Genomic DNA, 20,843 nt, shown 5'->3' with positions numbered 1-20,843 from the left:
TGTTTCAGAGGTCTAGAGGTGGCTACTCAATTGAATTGAGCTCGACTGCTGGCCGGAGCTGCAGGAGCTGGACGCAAAATGGGTGTGGGGAACGGAGTCTGCAGCTGCTGTTGCTGCTTACGCCGTGATGCTGTTGCGCTTCCCTTCGTAGACCTTGGGCTTGTGCTCGGGCACGGGGGACGGCGGCGCGCTCTCGGAGGCGTTGGACTGGTTGTCGCCTTTGCGGCTGCTGCTCTTGCTCTTCTTGCGGTGCTTGCGCTGCAGCGCCTCCACCACGAGCTCGAGCTTGCGCAGGTCATGCGCCTTCTGGTTGGCCTCGAGCTTGGTGCGCGCCAGTTCCTCCTCCATGTCCTGGAAGCGGCGGCCGCGCTCGCTCTTCTGGTAGTTGTGCACGTCGGTCAGGCGCTGCTCCAGGCGCTGCTTCTCGCGCGTGAGCTCCGCCATCTGCGCGCGCAGGCGGGCGGCCTCCTGCGCCGCCTCGTGCTGCTGCTCCTTGCTCTCCTCCCGGAGCCTGGCCACCTCGTCCACGGGCACGAAGTCTTTGAGCTCCATCACGACGGGCGGCGGCGCTAGTCTAGCGGCTTCGTCCACCTTGGCCTGCGCCTCCTCCTCAACTTGACGCCGCGCCTCCATCAATTCCTGCTCCATTCGAGGCACTTCACCCAGCAGCAGCGCCTGGAACCGCTCGGCGTACGACAGGCGGGTGGCAGCCGCCAGGTCCTCGGCCACCTCATTGTTGCTGTTCTCGTCCTCCAGCGCCAAGATGCCCGTCTCGAGCTTGTTGCTACTGCTGCTTCTCGCCGGCTGCTGCTCCGCCAGCATCAAGACGCCGACCACGGCGTCAATCACGCGCTTTCCCATGGCGTCGTCCACCTGCTGCACGAACGGGTGTCCGAGGCGCATGTACTGGTTGAACAGCACGCGCACGAGTGCCACGAGCCCCGAGCGCGAGGCCAAGCTCTCCGTCAGTTCGGCCAGGTAGTGCGTCACGCGCGTCGCGTGCTTGACGCTCAGGTACGAGTGCAGCAGCTGCTGGCCAGCGTAGGCCGCAAAGGTCTGCAGCAGGTGCAGCTCCAGGTCGGACTGGCTGGCGCTGGCCACCAGCGCCGTGTCCTGCACGTCGTCGGGCACCAGCACGAGCGCCGTGGAGCTGCTGCCCCCGCGGGAGGACGGCGGCGGCGGCACCTCGTCGGTCGGCAGCGTCATCATGATGGTCGTCTTGGTCTGCTACTGCTGCTGCTGCTTGCTTAGGCGTGTGCGGGACGCGGCGGAGAGACACGAGTGCCGAGACAATGCGAGAAGTCTCAGCTGGGGGCAACGGCGGCAAAAGGTAAAGCTGCTCGCGTGCGCCTCTTCCGTAAAGATTGAGATGCAGACGTGACGAGCACGGCGACTCCGGTGGTCGACACATGGCTGCATGACGTCGCCGCCTCGTCTCATGCCCAACGTTGAAGTTGAAGGCAACGAGGGCCTGGGCCTGGAATTTTGTATGGACCTCGCAATGTGTATCGGTGTGCGGGCGTGGAGTCATTGGTCAGAGGTGCGCGTGCTGCTGATGAGCTACTGATGAGCATTCTGCTGGAGATGAGCAGAAACGAAGGCACGCGTGCGGACAGCAAAAATAAAATATGCCAACACTTCACTGCAACTGGAGCACGATCTCACGATCTCGATGCCGCACGCCTTCAGAGAACAAGCGGCGCTTAACTGTGCGCGTCCGCCATCGCATGTGTGGCAACTTCCCGTGCGCATCGAAATAGTCGGCGCTATAAAAACAATCGACAGCAAGGCTCCACAATCGACCCTCGCTTCCTTCCGCCGTTTGATCAAAGCGAGCATCTCATTCCTCAACTCACCAAGCTCGGCACAAGCCCCGACGACAACAACCCTCTGTCAGCCCAGCCACCAAGATGTTCAAGTCTTTCCTGCTCGCGATCATCCTCACGGCGGCGACTACTACGTCCTCGGTCAGGGCCATCACCTGCGGCACTGGAGAGAGTCAGATGAGCGTTGAAGGTGTTGAAGGCATCTTCTGCGTGGCCGGCGACCCGTGCATCGCCACCTTCAGCACCGGTGCTTGTCCTGCGACCCAGGAAGGTCTCCCCTATGGATCGTACTGCGGCGTCGTCGCGTCCGGCGTCTACGGCTGCAAGACGTACACTAGTCCTCAAACGGAAGCTCCCACGCCCGAACCAACGACTGAAGCTCCGACTCCAGAGCCCACAACGGCAGCACCGACCCCGGAGCCCACAACCGCAGCGCCTGCCACCACTGAGCCGGCAACAACTCAGCCACCAACGACGCAGCCGCCGACTATTGCTCCCATCCCGATCAGTCCGTTCACGAACTGCTCCTCTGAGAGCACTCAGGTGAGCGTACAGGGGCTGAAGGGCGCCTACTGCGTCAATGAACCAGTGTGTGTGGAGAAGGTGTCGACGGGCAATTGTCCTGCCCCTCAGGACGGTCTGCAGTTTGGCTCCTTCTGCGACCTGCTCAAGACCGGCGCTTACGGCTGCAGGCCGTACACGGCCGACAACGTCCCCACCAATGTCACGTACGACGCGCCCTTGGACTGCTCGACGAACCCGGCAGGCGACACCCCCGTGAGCATCGTCAGCGCCGACAGGGACTTCTGCGCGTCCGAACCCGTGTGCTCGGGCAGCATCTTCGGCAACTGCCCGCAGATCCAGGACGGCTTGACGCAGAACTCCGAGTGCATGGTCATTGACACGGGCGTCTACGGCTGCATGTTCATGGCCAGCACCTAATCGACAAGGCCTCCAATGCCTTACTTCTTTCTACCACCTAGAGATAGGACCACAATTAACCCTTAATACCAGCAAACTATCACTTCATGCGAATGCTCTGGTTTCATTCTCTTCCGCTTATCTCGTTGCCTTCACACGTAAATATGCACTTCAGCCAGGAATCGGCACCTCATGGCTCCCTCCCTCCCTTCCTCACTTGGACTTGCACACGGGGCAGACGCATCCAGTGCAAGGACAATTGCCAGCTGGACAGCCACACGCCGGGCAATTCCCTTCGGTCACACGCATCCCCGCCTCGCTGCCGCCGGCACAGGGCATCGGCTGCGAAGCAGATTGATTCGGACCGCAGATCGGGCAGCCACACTTGGTGCACGGACACTTGGCAGGACATTCACAGGCTGGACATCCTCCGGCTGCAGCGCGTTCAGCGGCGGCGACACAATTGCCACCGCACACCATCGTCGACGAAGTCGCAGACTGGATCGGGGGCTCGATGGTTTGCGCTTTTCCTCCTTCGGTCTTGCTGCTGCATACTTGGCACTCGCAGTCCTTGCACGAACACTTGTCCGCCGGCGATCCGCAATTTGTGCAAGACTCGTGGCTCACGTGCTCGCCAGTCGCGTGGGTTCCGGATCCAGGTTGCGCTGGGGGAATTGAAGTATCGGCGCACTGAGCCTTGGTCTCCTCTTGGTCCTTGACCGACTGCACGTTTGTCGTGGTTCCCACTGTCATCTCGTCTTCAAAGGTTTTTGAAAAGTGAACAGTGAATGGCACGTCGAAAGCATCAGGGGGGGATTTCTCGCAATCCTCTCAGATGCGTGCGACACCAGTTCTCAAGAAAAAGGTTTTGCACAACGGGGTACACCCTCAACCATCACTGTAGGCGAGTCGACTATTTCATTTACCCGAGCACCCACCAGCACGCGATGAAAACGACAAAACTTTACTGGGATTGTCATTCTCAGCTCAATAGTTACTTAAATGCAAAACTAAAACCTTACTTCGACTGCTACCTTCTTCTGTCATTCAGTCTCTTCGTCCGCAGTCGCAGCCATGGGCAACGTTGGTCCCTTTCGCCTCGCTCAGTTCACGCCACAGTTCTGCAGAGACTCGTTGAATATGCACGTGGTCCGCCTCTCCATCACTCCAACAGCAGACACACTCACCAGAACTTCACTCCCAACGCCCGCCAAGCGCAAAGCTTAGCGCAGCAAGCCGCACATGCACTTGCCGCCAGGACTTCCGCAGCTGTCGCACTCGCCAGAGCCATGGGCCTTTTCGCTTTGCTTCCCGCCGAGCAGCGGCTGTGTCTCCTGCTTGGAGCCGGCGTGTTGTTCACTCGAAGGCGTCGGCATCTTCATCCCGCTCGTCTCCTTCTTGCTGGTGCAAGCCGCGCAGTTGCAGCCTTGGCACGAACACTTGTCCGGGGGGCAGCCGCAGCCACGACAGGCCTCGCGCTTCGAACAGCACGCGCGGCACTTGCAGTCTTTGCACGAACAGTTGTTGGCCGACGAGCCACAACTCACGCAGTCTCGGCGGTTATCGCAGCACACCTTGCAGTTGCAGTCCTTGCACGAACACTTCCCAGCGGACAACCCGCACGTCGCGCAGGTTCCCTGGGTCTTGAGCGACTCCTGCGGCAGGTGCGACTTGGACTCTTGCTTGGCGCCACTCTCGCAACGAGTGCAGCGGCAGTGCTCCGACTTCTTCCCCGCGACGCAGCGCTTCAAGTGAGCCATCTCCAGAGCGGACTGCGCCCACGCCACGCCGTGGTTGCACTTCTCGCTCTCACCGCCCCCGAAGCTCGCCTTCTTGGCAGCGCACGAGTGAGCCTGGCCTTCGGTTTCGCAGCAGAGCACACCGAAGATCACAGGCGTGTCCGACGTCGTGTTGAGCTTCATGATTCCGTTGGCCACGGCCTGGCTCATGGTCTCGCACATGTGCGTGCCGTCTTGCACGAGGCAACCGACGCAGATCACGGCGTCCGGGCGGTGGCTCGAGTCCTTGCAGTGGATCACGCGTGCAGCCGCGTACGGCAGCTCGAAGGCGCCCGACACCTCCACCAGGTGCAGGTCTTCATCCGCCACGCCCTTGGCCAGCAGCTCCTCGGAGCACGCCTCGGTGAGCGAGTGGACCACCTTCCCGTACCAGCGCGAGGCGATGATCGTCACGCGCAGCCCCTTGCCGTCGAGTCTGCTCGATTCGGTTGCACCAGGGTGCTCAATGAGCACAGGACTGTGCGGCTTGCCTTCGTGGTGGCCGTGGGTGCCGCCTTCACCGTGGCCTTTCGGGTGCTCTTCCTTCGACGCGAACTTCATCTTGGTCGTCGTCTTCTCAACGCCGGGAGGGGCCATCGTTTTCAGCAGTGATCCGCAAAATCAAGAGTGACCAAGTCGAGCGAGCTGTTTGTTCTGCTGTGCGACGTGGTCACGAATGGCTTCAACTGTAGGAACTTCAAGCATAGACAAGGTTTCGTCGCTCGCTGGGAAAAGTCCTTGCTCAGCAGCAAACAGCCAAATCCTTCGCATCGCACCGTTAGAATCCAATACGACTGGGAACTCGAGCAGAATACTCTAGCCGCCTTTGAGCCATCTTACAGCTATATGTATGTTTCGTGTCCCACCAGTTACATGCCATTTTTCCACGATTCCCCCGGTAGTGGAAAAACCAGCGAGGCAGTTGGTCGACCTTCATTACTACTGCAAGCCGGCAATCACGGCGGCTTGCATCGTCCAACCAATTAAGGCACCATTTCTTCCTCATCTAGCGGCCTGAAGGTTGCATCCCCGTGGAAGTCTAGTTCCTCCATATACACCTGGGTCTGCAATGATAGCACCAATCGGACTAATCAATCAGCCGCATAATCACACGTTTCCCACCAATCCTTGGTATCACGCGCAAGTCGCGTCTCCGTGATGAGGACTTCGCTGGATCGACCTGCCGCACAACCACCGCATGATCGATACACGGTACCGATACCAGCGTTTGAAATGAACACACTCAAGGCGATGTTCTTGTCAAATTCCATTGCATATAGTGTTTCTAGATTGAGCACTTCCTCCCGTCGCTCGCTTCTGGTTGCAGCTCTAAGTGCTCCGAGAGAATCGGCGCGACTGAGGCGGGGGCTCGTAATCGCTCGGAAGTTGCGGTTCGCAACGACAGAATCGCCGGAAGCGCGAGAGAGGACAGATTCAGCGATAGACTGCTCCTGGTTCTTCTCGTTTCGCCATCGCTTTCCGCTGGTTTAACAACACTTTCTTCAAACCGTGCATGATTCGCCGACTTTTTCGTCTTGACACTTGCCGACTCCAAGCGCTTAATCTCGCTGTCCCGCTTGGCTCTTCGTATCCTACTGGTCATCCGACGTCGCACTCGGAACATCCTGAAAGTCGACTGAATGACGATGGCCCTGCGCCAGCGGAAGGCGTATCCACGCATAGCCAACTCGTCCACCTTCTCCTGGACTGTGAGGCTTTCCAGAGGCAAAACCCTCATCGTGAGAACCAGCAGCAGATCCGTAAATCGGAACATGTTTGGTGGGCACAAGTGATCCGGGTTCGCACTGACGTTCACACTGCCATTAAGACCGTCGTAGCTCCCAAGACCGAGGCGCACTCGATACGTCAACTCGGCGATACGAGCTTCAATGTCGTGAAAAGTTTCACGTCGTCGTTGATGTACTACAATAGACAGTGCTGTCAGTTCTTCCGGCTTCATGTCTTCGTTCCTTAAGCTATCCATCATTGCGTTGTGGGTACCAAGTCCAAGCGGAGGCTCTAGCTTCGTGAGCAGTGCCAGTAAGTGTTTCCTGTGCAACAGTCCCAGCGCATCTGTGTCAAAGTCGCTCCAAGTCATCTGGAAGCGCTTGAGATGCTCCGCTTGGAAGCCCAAGAGCTGGTCTTTATCATCTGCTCTGGCAGACATGAGCACGTACGTGTCGACCATCGTGGACGCGTACAAATTCTGCAGGATCAGCACCACCAGCACGTAGAAAATGTTGTAAAACAGAGCGCTGATCGTCGGAGACCCGCAGTCGCTAGAGGAGCGCCCCCATAGTACACACTGAGGCGGTGCGACACTGGAAGCCAAGTACGTAGCGTACCAGTCCTCACCCGCAGCAAACTTTACGAAAGCCGAATACGCCATGGGAAAGGTTGTCAAGTTGAGATTCGAGTTCAATCCGGACGCCCAACGCGTAAGTGAGAACACTTGCACGCCCACAATGGCGAAGACGAAGAGTACATACCCCAGCAGAAGCGTCACCTTGAGGGTGAGCTGGACGCTCGCCAGTAGAGTCCGAAACAATGTCCGAAGAGCGCGAGACCGCTCGAGTACCAGGGAAAGATGCTTGAAGTCGAATGCACGGGTCATGCCCAGGATGAGCAGCACGGGCGAGTCGGAGATGAGGGGGCCCACCAACATGATGAACGCCGTGCAGCTATTGAACGTTCTCCACGTGAACCCTTTCATGAGGAAGTCTCTCCACCCGACAGCGGCGACGCGCAGCACAGCGTCAAATGCGTAGATTAGGGAGAAAATGTAGTGGAACCACCACACACCAGCCGCCACATCCACGTCTCCATCGGCATTCCCGCGATGAACGGGAGAACGATACCAAGCGAGGAGCGACGTGTGTAGAATGACCACCGTACTGATAAATCCCCGGAACGAGCGCTTTTGCATGTACACCTGAGCTAGTAGCATGAACTTGCTCGTCGGAAGCGGATACTTGGGGCGCATTGCTACGATCGCTTGCTTCTTACGCAGCCAGATGAGCTGGAGGTTCGTGAGTAGAAGTGTTCCATTGTAGCAGCGGAAGTTGTTCATGAGAATCCCTGCGAATACTTTGAGCAGATAAAATCTGGTGAAGAAGAGAAAAGCGACGAAGAATCCGGCGAAGTACGTCGAGGCAATGGCTGCCGCTTGGTGGTCGTTGTTGACGTCCGTATCATCCGCAAAGTCCATGGCGATATTCACAACTGGCAGCCAGCCTTTCATCGATACCAGGAACAGAATGGATGACATGGCCCCAGTGATGTTGTCGAAATGTAACCCAGAAAGATTCCCCCACACTCGAGGTGTCAGGATGCCCGTCGCGCTGTTCCAGAAGACCCCAACGCACTTGTCTTCCGTGTCGACGGATGGATCACTGCAGTACGCGAATCTCCCGCCAAAAATCTGCATCCCCAGCGTCGCGAACGAGTAAAAGAGGAAAATCGAGAGCACGACGCAGTAGAAAATCGGTCTGGCGGATTGTTTTAGAGCTTCCGTGATGACTCGGAACGTTCTGACGCGGTAAAATACTCGGATCGGGCCGAATGCTCGCCCGAGTCGAAAGAGGGAGATCATTGTCGAGTGGGGCAATAGCAGCAGGAGGGAACAGGCCATGAGCACCACCATATTGATCTGATTCCATGTATCCGAGAGATAACTTTTGGGAGTGAAGATGAATCCACGGGAGATAACCTTGAGCGCGAACTCAAAGAAGAGCACGAAAGCGTACACCACGTCGCTTAATGTTGTGAGTTCCTGGATGAGCGACGAGTACAGAGGCGACTGCACTGTCAGCATGACGGTTCGGATCACAATCGCTGCGAAGATGTATTTCTCCGTCTCCTTTTCGAGTCGACGCGCTTTCAGTCGCACCCATGACTGCGGAGGGAAGAGGAACAAGGACACGTCCGCCATGAGCCAGTGTCCGTCGAAGAACTGCCTCACATAGCCCGTTGCTCCGCCCGAAGAAGTCCACCCCGTCCACTCGTCAGAAGCTTGGGTATCTGTCGGGCTTTCGGGTCCCGAAGCAGGGACAACCACTGCACTAGCACTAGCAGCAGAAGTAGCAGTAGTAGTCCCATCTTCGATCGGAGCTACACTCGCTTGGTTCTTCTGTTTTCCTTGGGCTGGAGTGGGGGGCTCGAGTTGAAAGTACTTGCGGTCCTGCTGGGTCTTCGTCGTCCCGTAGTACCCTTTGAGCTTTAAGAAGTCGGACGTTGGCAGGACATTGAACAACCGCGCCTTGAACGCCTCCGAAGCCGAGAGAGCTCGCTGAGCGCGCTTTTTCGCGCTTCCTGGCAAGCTGACGTTCATGATATCCCCCTGGTACAGGTTGCTAAACTCCTCGACGAAAGTGTACATGTCGAAGAGATGAATCCGCTGCATGGCGAACATTCGGTCTTGGAACAACTCGCTCAGTGTTTTCCTGCGTTCGTCCCCTTTCATCGCAAAGTTGCGGAGTAGTACAACCAGCATAAAGTTGAGAGCAATGAATCGACACAGCACAACGTACGCGAGGTAGTACAGCAGCGCGACTCCAAACGAACTCGCCTGAAGCGAAGCGTGGAAGATGGGCCAAATGCTGCCACCATTCGAGAACTTGAACAGCGTGAGCATGCTGTCACTGAACGTGTTAAAGTGTGACTGCATCGTGAGCGGGAAGTTGCCTCCGAACAGATTCATGCCGACTACAGCGAACACGCTGTTGAGCAGCAGATGGAACGCAATGGAGCTCAAGAACGCGGGAACACTCGACAGAATCGCGTCCAGTACCAGCAGCAGCTTGTTGTTCTGACGCACGACTCTGAACGGCCTCACTAGGCGAAACAACCGCAGCACGAAGATCCCGCGCGCGTAGCTGTCCGTATAGAGGAGAACGGAGCACGTGAGTAGAAGGAACTCGACGCACGCGATCACGAGCAGCACAAAGTCCAATCGGTTCCACGGGTTCTGCAAGTAACTGAAAAGTCCACCAGCAGCGGCTGCGATGATAATAAATTCAGTGCCATACACAAGCATAAGGAAGTTCTCGATCAGGTACAGCCGAGCCGCGTAGCTCTCGCTCATTCCGTGATATTCCAGCGCGAACAATACAGAATTGAAGAAGACCACGAGGTTCATCAAGTGCTCGAACGCCAACGACTCGGCAATGGACGAAATTTTGTCCATGGTGGAGCTCCCAGGCTCGATAAGGAAAAATATCCGCTCTTGACGCAGCCTGCACCAGCTTAAAAACGTGCCGTCGGACCTTGTAAAGAGAGGAGACTGCAGTAACCACTCCTTGAACCGTGCTCGGTACACTTGCCACTGCGCATCAACCACTTGCATCACGTCTGGGAAAGCTTCCGTCCCTTTGGGGAACTGCACTCGAGCCTTCTTGAGGTATTTCTCCATTCGTTTCTCCGCCTCCGCGTGTTTCGCAGCGCGCACGATCGACACAGTGATGTAGCTGCCACGAACGATTCCTACGAACAAGGACAGGATCATGTAGCTCACAAACACCACAAGCCCGATGAAGTAGATGATGGAGAGATATGACGAGGCCTGCTGAGCTCCGTCTAGTGATGGTCCAAACCCCGAGCGCAGCGTTATCAAAAATACGGTGAGGAAGGACGCTTCGAACGAGTGGAAGCCGGTATACCCTCTGTCCGGCGGTGGCATGGCTACGCACTCCATATTGGACTTGCAACTCGACGCAGTGTCGTCCATCCGGCAGAAATGGACTGGAGTTTCAGCCACGTACGTTTTACTAGACTCTCCAGCAGCCATTGGGGCGATAAAGATGTCCGAATCCGCTTGAATCGCACAGCGATGAGAGAGTGAATCGTTGAAAAGATACATGCCCAAGATCGCGAACAGGAACAGGTAGTAGCAATAGCACAGCACCGCATTTCCCGCCATGGGTAACGAGACGAGGAACGTCTCCATCGTCTCTTGGAAACTTTTCCAGCGCTTGAAGATCCTCATCCCTCGGAACACACGCAGCGACAAGAGGTTGAACCCTGCAAGTGACGAGAAGGGCAGCACTGCGAGCCAGCTGATCGTCACGGCGAAGAGGTCAAACGCGTCCCACTTGCTCCGCAGCAGCGGCATTATCCCCTCAAGGCCAACACCTTTGCAAATCTGCTCAATGGTGAGGAACACCAGCAGCAAGTACTCCAAGACGGTCATCCCGAACCTCGCCACCTCGGCGATTTCGTCGTCGTCTTTGATGTTCGTCACGTACCGGAACGACCGCCATCCCACCGACGTCATGCTGCCCACCACAGCCACCAGCACCGCCAACTCGAAAGACGGATGCGCGATGGCCTGGTAGCAGCGAGTTGGCAGCCCCGTCGGAAGCTGAATGTCACTGAACGTGACAGAATCTTCCGACTCGGGGCTCGATTCGTCTTCCAGTCCCGCTTGTTGTCGGAAGAAAGCACGCGCAATATCGCGCGTGTGCTCGTCTTGGAATTCTAAATCAAAGGTCTCCACTGTGGTGTCAGCTGTCCTCGTGTGGTGGTGCTCTTCTTCTGTTGGTGAACTGTTCTCAGTCGTTGTCTCTGATTCTGTTGTGGCTGGTGTGGGAGGACTTGGGGGTGTCCGGGGCGCGAAACACAGCGATAAGCACCTCTCGTCGCTCTCTGGGAGTTCATCAGCCGTTAAATACTTGATCGTGCGGACAAAGTTGGTGGTCTGACGCCCCGTTCGCACACTTTTAGCGTCTGTGATGACGACACTGACGCTGTTCATCACCATCTTGGCCAGTAGAGACGGCGGCATGTAGCTCTGCAGCGGCAACGCCTTGGGCTGCCAGACCAGCGTCACTTTATCCTCCAGCAGTTTCAAGTCGCCGTTCGTCGGCTCCCCTCGCGCTCCGTGCAGCTTGGCACACACATTTCCATCGCGGAGACTGTCTCGGAAGGCGTCAATCAGCCCCTCGTCGTGCGAATAGGAGGCGATCTCGCTGGCGTCGCTCATCGCTCGTGCTGCTTGTTTCCACCCCACCCACGCGTGCGGCTGTGACGCATGCGCGGCGAGCGTGACGTGCTGACAGGAACTCGCAACTGAGCCACAGAGCCTTGAACACGGAGCTAAAATTATCGGGTGTGAACTGCAGCACGCCCGATTTGGCAGATTGGCAGAGTGGTGGTCACTTTGTTGCAGTTGTTCAACGAAAAAATAAACAGTTGAAGTCAGCAACAGAAAAAAAAACATACACGGCCAAATCCGTATTGTGTCGCACCGTTAGAACCATGTACCTACAGTGCTCGTTCGAAGAAGCTCGAACAGTGGTGGGGTGAACTTTCACTCACTTCTTGCTACCGTCACGATTCATCCAAGCCACGCTGATGGCAGTCTGCGCCCACTCGACTCCAAAGCTCCTCGCTTTCGGCGTCAGTCCAGCGCACTGACGAGCCTGGGCCATATCAGTGCACTTGAGCACGCCGTAGATCACCGGCGTCTTGGTCTCCAACTCCACCGCCATGCACGCGTTTGCCACTGCATCAGCCGCAGCAAAGAGCGGATCTCCTTCCGCCAAGCATCCCACGACGACCATGGCATCCAGATGCACTGGGGCTGCGACAATCAATTGCTTGGTCGTACGGAAGCTCCGTAGGCAGAGCGACCTGCGCTTGTGGCTCTCCACGCCCTTGAGTAGAAGTTCACTGCAGCACGTCGTTGCCAAAGCATCCACAACTTCCGCGGAGCCTCGGGTTGAAACGACACTGACCTGCAAGCCCGCCCCATCCAGCTCGGGTGTCGCCTCAACGCAAGGCTCTCCAATCAGCACAGGTTTTGGTACTGCAATGTTGCTCGCCTGGTCCATGCTGGTGGCGGTGCCGGCTGCCGCGATGGTGGTGTCGAGGATGACGAGAAGCCTCGCCGCTGGTGCTGTCCTGGCTCTTTTCAGCCATTCTCCTTAGCCCTTTCAAAAGCAAAGTGGTTGCCAGTGGGTGGGAAAAGAGTAACGGGGCAAAAGCAGCGACGAGGGCAGCGAAGAAAACCCGTTGCATTGACATCATCACGAAATTTCCACGAAGCTGTACGGAAACAAAAAAATCTTCATCGCTTCACATTATCATTACACGACATCCATCGTACCTTTCCTCACTTTTGTGCTCTATCAATGCAACGGCGGCAAAACTCACTCCGTAGCGAGGAACTTGACTCCGTCCTCCTCGCACGTTTCGCCGGCAATCACCGCAGCCTGCATCGCGCAACAGCATCGACCATGAGCAGCCAGAACACCAGGCAAACTTCCACACCCTACGCACCTTCCCCTCCCCTTCCAGCACCTTGAGCGCTTCACGCAGCAGCCAGGGCTCCATCCCGTGGATGTCTAACACACAAAAGCACATAGCACCAGGTACAGTCAGTCCCCTGCACCTGCACCTGCACCTTCAGCTTCACCCTCTTTCTACTCACTCGTGCCCAGCGTCTCCTCGCCAGCGTACAGCTCGTAGACCGTAAAGACGTTGCCCAGCATGCCGTGCTCCTTGGCCTGCAATGACAGCACCAAACACGGTCACAGATGTTGTCACATGATCTGCAATCATTTCGGTACACGTAGAGACAAAGCGCCACATACAAAGTCGTAGATCTCGGCGGCCCACTCGGCGGGCTTCTTCCACATGATGCGGCAGCGCGTCTTGGTGTCGTCCTCCCAGCGGCCGTGGCCGCAGCGGATGAGGTGCTCCACCACCGCCAGCCGCCCGTCCTGCGCCATGTTGCGGCTGATCTTGACGTTCTCGAAGAGCGACGACGCGTACGGCTGGAAGAGCGGCAGGTCGTGCGCGCGGTGGTACTCGAGGATCAGCTGCTGCCACAGCACGAGCTGCTTCTCGCGCGTGGCGCGCACGGGCTGCAGCCTGCGCGCGGAGAGAGAGAGGAAGCAAATTGTTATTATTTATGTTCATAATAATTTTTATAGTTCGATGGAGGACGCACGTGAAGAAGGGGGGGAAGTCGTAGTACTCGGGGTATGAGAACTTGTCCATGGCGCGCGGCGAGGGCGAGAGGGGGCGGCGTCAATGAAGGCGCTGGAGCTCTTGGTGATGTGGCCGCGGCTCCTAGAAATGTGAGACCTAGCGCAAGCTAGAATTGTAGGTTCCATTGGAGAGGCTGGTTTTGTAGGTGAAAAAGTAAGTGAGTACCTGAATTTGTAAGTTGTATCGTGTCGTGAGTGATGCCCTGGCGTCGAATAGTTTTTCGCTTCGAAGGCGTTTGTTGAATGCATTTGTCGAATGCATTCAGCGACTTCAAAAGCCAGGAGCACCTTCACATGGAATGAACTAGATAACGCGTTAAATACTAGATAAGTGTAACTAGGAACGCTGCCAAAGAAGCTCATACTGTATGTCTTTACTCGTTTGTGGTTTCACTGCGCGCTTACTAGAACTCGCCGATGACGCCGTCCAGGTTGACTCGAGCATGCTCGAAAACAAACGCTGCGTCTGCTAACGAACCTACAACCCGGAGCGGCGGCGTCAAGAAGTCCACAGCCTGCTCCATGCGCACCACCCGTTTGCTCTTCTTGTCCCACTCGAAGCAGAGCTGGCACGGAAGAGATAGCCGCTGGCCTAGCAACTTGGACCTCAGTAGCGCTACTTTATCTTGTTGCGGTGAGTTACATCTGTCTCCACCCACCTCCACGAAGTGTGGGAAGACGTACTGCAGTGTTTGCTCGGAAATGGTCACGTTGAGTGAGGCCGTGGCCGCGATGAAGAAGTCTTCGGAGACTCGAGTCATGTGCTCCACCTGGAACTGCAGATCGTCAAAGCTGGTCGTGTACCGCTTCCACTGCTCGAGGAGCGCATTGACACCTCGCTGCTCCCCCAGCACGACGTCATCAGACATGGATGACTGCAGGAACGATAGCTGCTGCTGGGCCTCGGACCTCTGCAGCCACGCTTCAGGTCCCAAGGGGATTTCAGCGAAAGGCCGAGCCCCATTACGGAAGATGTGGAAGTACTCCATCACCACGCACCACGCGCTCGACTTGGCGCCGGAAACAAGGCGGCTGTGCTGTGTCTCCAGCAGCGGGATCTCGTGTCGAAGCCGCACCACCGTGGCCTCAAGGTCCTTTGCGTACTCGGTCTGCTTCTTCCGGTAGCGCGCTTGGTTTGTGCGACATTGCTCGCGTCGCCGTGCTGTTTTGAGTCGAATGCGCTTACGGGCTTGGGGTTTTCTGGGTCGGTGGTTTGAATCGTTGTGACCGAAGGCATCGCTCTAGTCTCTGGGAGCAGTCTAGCTGTGCGGTCGATAGGACACACTGGTGGCTGCTGTAAGGTTGGCGACCAAGATGTTAAGTGTTTCGCCGGTGCTTCGCGGGGCTCGCCGCTCCTACTCACAGCAACGTTATCCACCTTTCGAGCGAGGTAGGCCTCCCTCTCATCGTCGAGATGGTTCTGCTGTACCGCGACCGAGGCCGAGTCCGCGATTTCCAGCGACGTGTTTGTAGCAATGGGCGGGCGTCTTGTGATCGAAGTCAGACGTGCATTGTGTTGTTTGGCCGTCGCGGGTGAACTGCAGACAGGAGGTCTCATTTGGTGAAACACAGCGCCGCCACGTCGGGCATACGCTCGCGGCATCACGTGGCCGATCACGTCGGATGTTAAGGCGTGGTCTGGCTCATAGCGCGCGAAGATGCTGGGAATGCGGTCCATGGTTTTGTGTTGAGAAGCTCAACCGAAAGTGGGGAGGGAGGAGTGGGCGGTTTTCTCGGCTAGGAGGGCGCGCGGGGCCGGTCGGTCTGTTGGCTGATGGGCGACTCGAGTCCAGGTTATCCCCCGAATGAATTGCCATCACTCTCGTATGAGATCCCGCGAGAACACAACAAAGGCGCAGCACTGGCCAAAAGTCCCTGGCGCGTAAACTCGCGAGGACTGTTGTTGCTAAACTATGGATAGTGTTTAGATCACTCGCAGTGTGGCAATCGCCTACAGAACCCATGTGGGCGAGCCGTCAGCGAGTCGGTCCCTGGGGCGCATCTGAACCCAATACACTGACCGGACCGCTGCCATTGTATTGGGCGGCATACATACAGCTTCCAAGGGCGTATACATCTTATCAATGCGCACGCCATCCGCACAGCATTTCCTGGCGCCATGTTATCCTCTGCAGCTTCGCCGTCCTGTCACAACGAATTGCCGCTCACTCGCTTCGTCCAAGTGCATTCTGTGCTGTGCTGAGCTGTAAATGTTTCCCGGTTGCCCTGCGATGAGAGTACGTGCAAGTGGGGGTGGGGAGCATAACTTCTGACGCGACAGCAACGCTAACCGGTTGATGCCTTGCTGCTAATGGCCGATGAGTTCCAGCATTGATCCTGTACATCCAACCCGTCCACCGTCAGCTACGGTGTAAAGTAGAAGGCTGTCTACACCTCTACAAAAGCCTCCAAACGCTTTCAAAAGAAGAAACACGTGAAGTCTGAGGTGCTCAGTGCAAGTACCGGTACTGATGTACGTGTACATGTGATGTGTCATATCATTGTACTCATGTTGAGCGGACGTGTTTCGTCTGCGCCCAAGACGTTTGTCTCCTTCCTCTGCTCCTCCGATAGAGAACAAAACAATGCTTGCTATTACGTTGGAGTGAAAACCTGTGATTCAGCCATAGGATAGTGGCTAGACGGACAGAACATTGATTACGTTCTGTCCTTGGTTCTGTCAATTCATACAGAACAATGCACAGAACATTACCTGTATTACTTTATAAATTACCTTGTAAAAATTATCACGCACGCTTCCAAAGCGAATCGCGTGAATCTATCGCATTATTGGAGCTAGTTCCCGTGTTGCAGCACACACAATGGACAGTACTGGGGCACGTGTCCAGCGGCGCTGCGCTGCACTGGGTAGTATGGGCAAAGCTGGCTCCGCTCGCTTGGGCGTCCTAGAACTGGTCGTGGGTGGTGCGGCCTTGGTGAAGAATACTCGGGGTCGCCATCCCCGCAGCCACGGGGCACTTGGAGCGTGTATCGGCCCAAATACCTTCGTTGTGGCATGGTACAACGGGAAAAGTGGTCCTTTTCAACGTACACCAAACCAGGCCTAGTTATCGTGGGATGCCGGATCTGTACGTAGCAATAAGTACACGGTATATACATGCCAACGCAGCTAGACATACGAAGGCAAATTCATTGTAGGCTTAGTGATGTTTCTATCTGCAGTACCATTCGTTGGCCTTCACGAGCACCGACTAGAAGATCAATAAGTCGTTCGCAACCACCACGGCTTTTGCTAAAGCTGCTTCGACATGATGAAACTCGAGGACAAGAGCGTGGGCTACCACACCAATGACATAATGCCATACAATCAATTGCCTGTCTCCCGCGCTAAGCCAAGTGCAAGCGGGTGCAGGTTCTCTGCGTTTACGTGTTTAGTGCCCTGAAGAGTCACTGTAGATCGTTGTCCCGCATTTTGCACTCATTGGCGCCCACAGCCTTCATGGCTTGCTCTAGCCATGCCACGACGACGAAGATGTCATGAGGGTGAAAAGCTAAGCGGGACCGACGTCCGCTGCAATGTCGAGCCGATGCTGATCTCGTTGGTACAATCGAAAGCGGGGGTATCCGCAGTGCTGCGCCTTCATAGCACGTAGCTTGCTTCGGCTGTGTGAATACATGGAACCCAAAGGACCGGGCCATTGGATAACGTAAGTTTGATCTATTTTAGCTTTAGTCACTCCGGCCTCAACGTTTGTGTCTGTCAAAACTCGATAATGCGATCTAGGTAGATGTACGAGTTAGACCAAGTTACATCTAGGACCCGGTGGTCTTGGTAGCGAGCAGCTACACAAGTTTGTAGTGGTGGAGCGACGTAAGCTCTTTCGGACGAATTGCGCTGGCCAAGTTGAGGCGCCCAAGCCTCCTTAATTTGATACTCAGACTCTACAACTTTATGTCGCCTATACCGAAACGCTCCGAGGTGTTCCTCGCTCATTTTAGAATACGACGCCCACGAAGCACAATGCAAGAATGGCGCTGACACACGTACAGGTTTGAACGAATGATGTAAATGCTTTCGCTGTCTGTAATGACTGACGCTCGCGTCTGCATGCTGGTGTACAGGATGAGCTGCTGTTGAACCTGTCTGACGGGCTCTGGCTTGCGTCAGGGTGCGTGTATGCCGCTGGCGCTTCATTTTCCGCAGTGTCGGACCAACGGCGGCGCTCTCAGTGCCTAGTCGTGCATCAAGGCTGTGCTCCTGCGGCTATCTTTGACGTGTCGGCCCCGGAAGCCTTCTTCCACGAGGGGCATTTCATGCGAGTTCATGGCGGAACCTGTGCATCAAGCTCGAGCTCAGTGAGTTGAAGACCAAGGCGGGGAGGTTCCAAGTACGGGTTCTTCGACGTAGGCAGAAGAGTTACTGTCCGAGTCGAGCCCTACTCGACGAAGTCTACATGGACTTGCTGCCTTCAGCAAAGGAAACCTGCTGTGCAGCGACACATCGGAGAAGACGAGGGCGACAAGTCAGAGTATCAGTCGGGTGAAGTGTTGACGTATGCCACGACAGCTATCCGCAGCTCCAACAAGGATATCGTACGCATTAATTGTTGAGTATAGCCATGATGGCACAAAAGCTGCGCAGCAAGTATGGCATGAAAGCTGCGGTGATCTATTGTGTAAAAGTAAATAAAGCTTTGTTAGCCCCCAATGCGCTTTTGATGTAAACGCTTCTACGGGGCTTTATACTGAATTCAGTCTTTAGCACTTCTGCGCGACTGTATCCGGTCGCTAGCAACTTAAATTCCTTTGTCGGTGGCGGTTGCCCAAGCGCATGAAACTTACAGCACTGTTAGCTTTGAGTTCACGATGTTTATAATCAACGCGAGCTTTATCAGTGTGCATGGCGTGGTGAAGCAAACAACGCTATCGTTTGAGCACGATGCGCGAGGGTTGTTGGCAAGTATGTTCATCCGTGGCACTTGGTGCTTTTACTGCTGGTTCCAATAGACTGTTCTGTCCAATGTTCTGTCCGGCTATGACAGAACACTGTACAGAACACCCATTGTGTTCTGTCCGTCTAGCCACAGCCCAGCCATAGTCGCTTATTCTCAATTTCGGTAACGTCACTCGGGAGTTATCGGGAATATCATTTTCTGAATCTAAGCTTACATGTATTGAATCAATTCTATTGATGCAGGATGAACTAATAGGCGAACCAAGCAGTGACGACTACAAGTACGGATGTAGACGGGGTTTTGTTTTCTGGTACTGATGATGCAGTCTTCATGACACGAGCCATTCGTTAGCTACAACCCACCCTCGTTCTCCGCTTGTCCTGACTCCACAGCATTTGCTCGTCACGCAGAACATTGTCGTCGGGGGTGATACGTGCTCGACTGAACACGAATGCAACATCTTCAAGGTTGCCCAGCAGCTTCAGCATCGGCGTCAGCATATCTGCAGAGTGCTCAAGACTGTGGACTCGGCCGCATGTGTCGTCCCATCCGAAGCGTACCGAGCCGCTCATTGTTACGTGTTGGCCCAGCAGCTTCGCAACAAGACGTTCACTGTGCGAGGCGTTCCCATTGAATAGGTGGCGAAACGCGTGGTAAAGCGTGCTCTCGGTGATGGTCATGCTCACTCGAGTCGTTGCAATGACGGTGTTGGGAGCGCCCATTTCCAGGCGCTCGAGCTCGATGTCAAGATTGCTGTGGTAGAGCGAGTAGAGCCGCCAGCGCTCCAGGAGTGCGTCGATCCCATATACACTGCCGTCGGTGACGTCTGGTGTCATCATGGCCCGCAGAAAGTCGAGCTGCGCGTTTGAGGCCTCGAGACTATGGTATCCAGTAGTCCCCAAAGTCGCTACGGTGGCGGTGGAAATACCGTGCTTGAAGAGGCCTAGGAACTCCGCTGCCACGCCCCAGACAGTTTGCGTACGGACACCCTACGTCATATCTTGGCGTAGCTTCGCTAGGTTTTCACTTGCACGCGCAGCGTAGCGGTGTCGGTCTCCATCTTCAACAGGTGCTCGTGCTGCCTCCTGCGGTATCGCGCCTGGTTCTCGCGGCACTGCTCTCGGCGGCGCTCGAGCTTTGCGAAGTAGCTCTCGTGGACTGCCACGCGGACACTGGCGATGGAATCGAACTGAGGCATTCAGAATGTGCTGGTGCTGGTGGAGTGAAAGTCAAAGTGGGGACACGACATGCGTGAGCGAGCTCAACACGCGTGGCCAGAGCACTTCGAGATTGCGCGACATTGTACCATAATACGACAACAGATTGTCCATTCATCGCTAAGTTGTCGACGCGAGCCAACCGATAATGGTGCGTGGTGGATGATTATGCGTAACATCACATCAACTAAGGTTGGTAACCAGATGTTCTCGTTACATGCTACTCTCCACGAACACGCCACACACCAAAGCCACGAACGAACAAGGTGAACATTCAAATTGAGGAGTCTAATTTTGCAGTAGAAGATTGGCCTTGGGCCTTTTAGTATGACGTCGCTAGTTACGACTATTATAGCGACGACTTCGACGGTGTATGACATCATGAAGAGCAGCACCCATGCCCGATCCAACGCACTGGCCGGTGAAAAATGCAGTTTTCGTTACGGACGATGAATATAATCTACGACTCCTGCACAAACACCACTCTGTTAGGTCTGAATGCGGGGTATTCGCATGAACATGATGCGCTTACCGTAGTGCTTCAACTGTAGTCGTAAAATAAATATGGTCCACACCAGTAGATGCCCTTGGACAGTCTGAGCGTGAGTTTCCAAAACGAAGGCAAGTTGATACAGTGGCGAAATTCCAAGCGTTTTGCGCAAAAGAGCGAGGAGACCAAGAAACCCAACAAATTCCACCGAGGCAAAGATGGCGATGTTGATCACAGATCCGATCAACTTGTCGAATGGCAATGCCGTCTGAGGATAATAGTGTGCCGCAGGTAGTTGGGAAAGAACTAGCAAATACAATCCGTAGAGCATCGGCAGCGTACACTCAATGTACTCGGCGATTAGTAAATATTCGGAATGGAACAGGGCTTGAAGAACATCCCACGCCGCAGCTTCCGTTTGGTTATACGACAACGCAGCGCGCAATTTCTCCGCTGAAATTGCTGTGTTGGAGTCCATTAGTCTTAAAAGTCTCCTCGGGGTGGATAATTTTCTTCGTGTACTCACGCTTTGAAGCGAAAGAGAAAGGAGAGCTCCTTTTGAAATGGCAAGATCAACTTGTTGTGGGGCAATCGAACCGAGAATTGGATTGACACTTTTCACCTCAGTCGCAGCCGGTTTCGGAGCACAATAATCCGATTTTTGGGATGGCGAATTGGCTTCAATGTTAATTTTGCTGACGTATT

General features: G+C 55.4%; 9 protein-coding genes across 9 annotated transcripts; 1 reads left to right on the top strand and 8 right to left on the bottom strand.

The window, feature by feature from the left end:
• Window positions 1-117: 117 nt before the first annotated feature.
• PHYSODRAFT_348697 (hypothetical protein) lies at window positions 118-1,269 on the bottom strand (the record flags this gene model as incomplete). The annotated part of the gene is made up of 1 exon (XM_009541487.1): window positions 118-1,269. The coding sequence occupies exon 1, from the start codon at window positions 1,207-1,209 to the stop codon at window positions 118-120; it is 1,092 nt and encodes a 363-aa protein (XP_009539782.1). The 5' UTR covers window positions 1,210-1,269.
• Window positions 1,270-1,910: 641 nt separating this feature from the next.
• On the top strand, window positions 1,911-3,441 carry PHYSODRAFT_535732 (hypothetical protein; the record flags this gene model as incomplete). The annotated part of the gene is made up of 3 exons (XM_009541486.1): window positions 1,911-2,735; window positions 2,923-3,045; window positions 3,118-3,441. 3 exons carry the CDS (start codon window positions 1,911-1,913, stop codon window positions 3,439-3,441), a joined length of 1,272 nt encoding a protein of 423 aa, XP_009539781.1.
• Window positions 3,442-3,970: 529 nt separating this feature from the next.
• Window positions 3,971-5,086, bottom strand: PHYSODRAFT_535630 (hypothetical protein; the record flags this gene model as incomplete). Its single annotated transcript, XM_009541485.1, has 3 exons — window positions 3,971-4,016; window positions 4,188-4,384; window positions 4,487-5,086. 3 exons carry the CDS (start codon window positions 5,084-5,086, stop codon window positions 3,971-3,973), a joined length of 843 nt encoding a protein of 280 aa, XP_009539780.1.
• Window positions 5,087-5,810: 724 nt separating this feature from the next.
• Window positions 5,811-6,512, bottom strand: PHYSODRAFT_535638 (hypothetical protein; the record flags this gene model as incomplete). Its single annotated transcript, XM_009541484.1, has 2 exons — window positions 5,811-5,973; window positions 6,076-6,512. The coding sequence occupies 2 exons, from the start codon at window positions 6,510-6,512 to the stop codon at window positions 5,811-5,813; spliced, it is 600 nt and encodes a 199-aa protein (XP_009539779.1).
• Window positions 6,513-8,621: 2,109 nt separating this feature from the next.
• Window positions 8,622-11,504, bottom strand: PHYSODRAFT_446291 (hypothetical protein; the record flags this gene model as incomplete). Its single annotated transcript, XM_009541483.1, has 2 exons — window positions 8,622-11,017; window positions 11,141-11,504. Coding segments are annotated over 2 exons (2,760 nt in total), but the record flags the coding sequence as incomplete, so codon positions are not given.
• A 1,168-nt stretch (window positions 11,505-12,672) lies between these two features.
• On the bottom strand, window positions 12,673-13,254 carry PHYSODRAFT_535674 (hypothetical protein; the record flags this gene model as incomplete). The annotated part of the gene is made up of 4 exons (XM_009541482.1): window positions 12,673-12,735; window positions 12,803-12,867; window positions 12,954-13,029; window positions 13,117-13,254. The coding sequence occupies 4 exons, from the start codon at window positions 13,252-13,254 to the stop codon at window positions 12,673-12,675; spliced, it is 342 nt and encodes a 113-aa protein (XP_009539777.1).
• Window positions 13,255-13,919: 665 nt separating this feature from the next.
• On the bottom strand, window positions 13,920-14,699 carry PHYSODRAFT_535749 (hypothetical protein; the record flags this gene model as incomplete). The annotated part of the gene is made up of 1 exon (XM_009541481.1): window positions 13,920-14,699. A coding segment is annotated over one exon (780 nt), but the record flags the coding sequence as incomplete, so codon positions are not given.
• A 4,139-nt stretch (window positions 14,700-18,838) lies between these two features.
• Window positions 18,839-19,557, bottom strand: PHYSODRAFT_453129 (hypothetical protein; the record flags this gene model as incomplete). Its single annotated transcript, XM_009541480.1, has 2 exons — window positions 18,839-19,420; window positions 19,459-19,557. Coding segments are annotated over 2 exons (681 nt in total), but the record flags the coding sequence as incomplete, so codon positions are not given.
• Window positions 19,558-20,136: 579 nt separating this feature from the next.
• Window positions 20,137-20,616, bottom strand: PHYSODRAFT_320305 (hypothetical protein; the record flags this gene model as incomplete). Its single annotated transcript, XM_009541479.1, has 1 exon — window positions 20,137-20,616. The coding sequence occupies one exon, from the start codon at window positions 20,614-20,616 to the stop codon at window positions 20,137-20,139; it is 480 nt and encodes a 159-aa protein (XP_009539774.1).
• Window positions 20,617-20,843: the final 227 nt, after the last annotated feature.

Source organism: Phytophthora sojae (assembly GCF_000149755.1).
Source record: "Phytophthora sojae unplaced genomic scaffold PHYSOscaffold_24, whole genome shotgun sequence".
Classification (NCBI taxonomy): Eukaryota; Oomycota; class Peronosporomycetes; order Peronosporales; family Peronosporaceae; genus Phytophthora; species Phytophthora sojae.
This window is presented reverse-complemented; position numbering and strand designations above follow the sequence as displayed.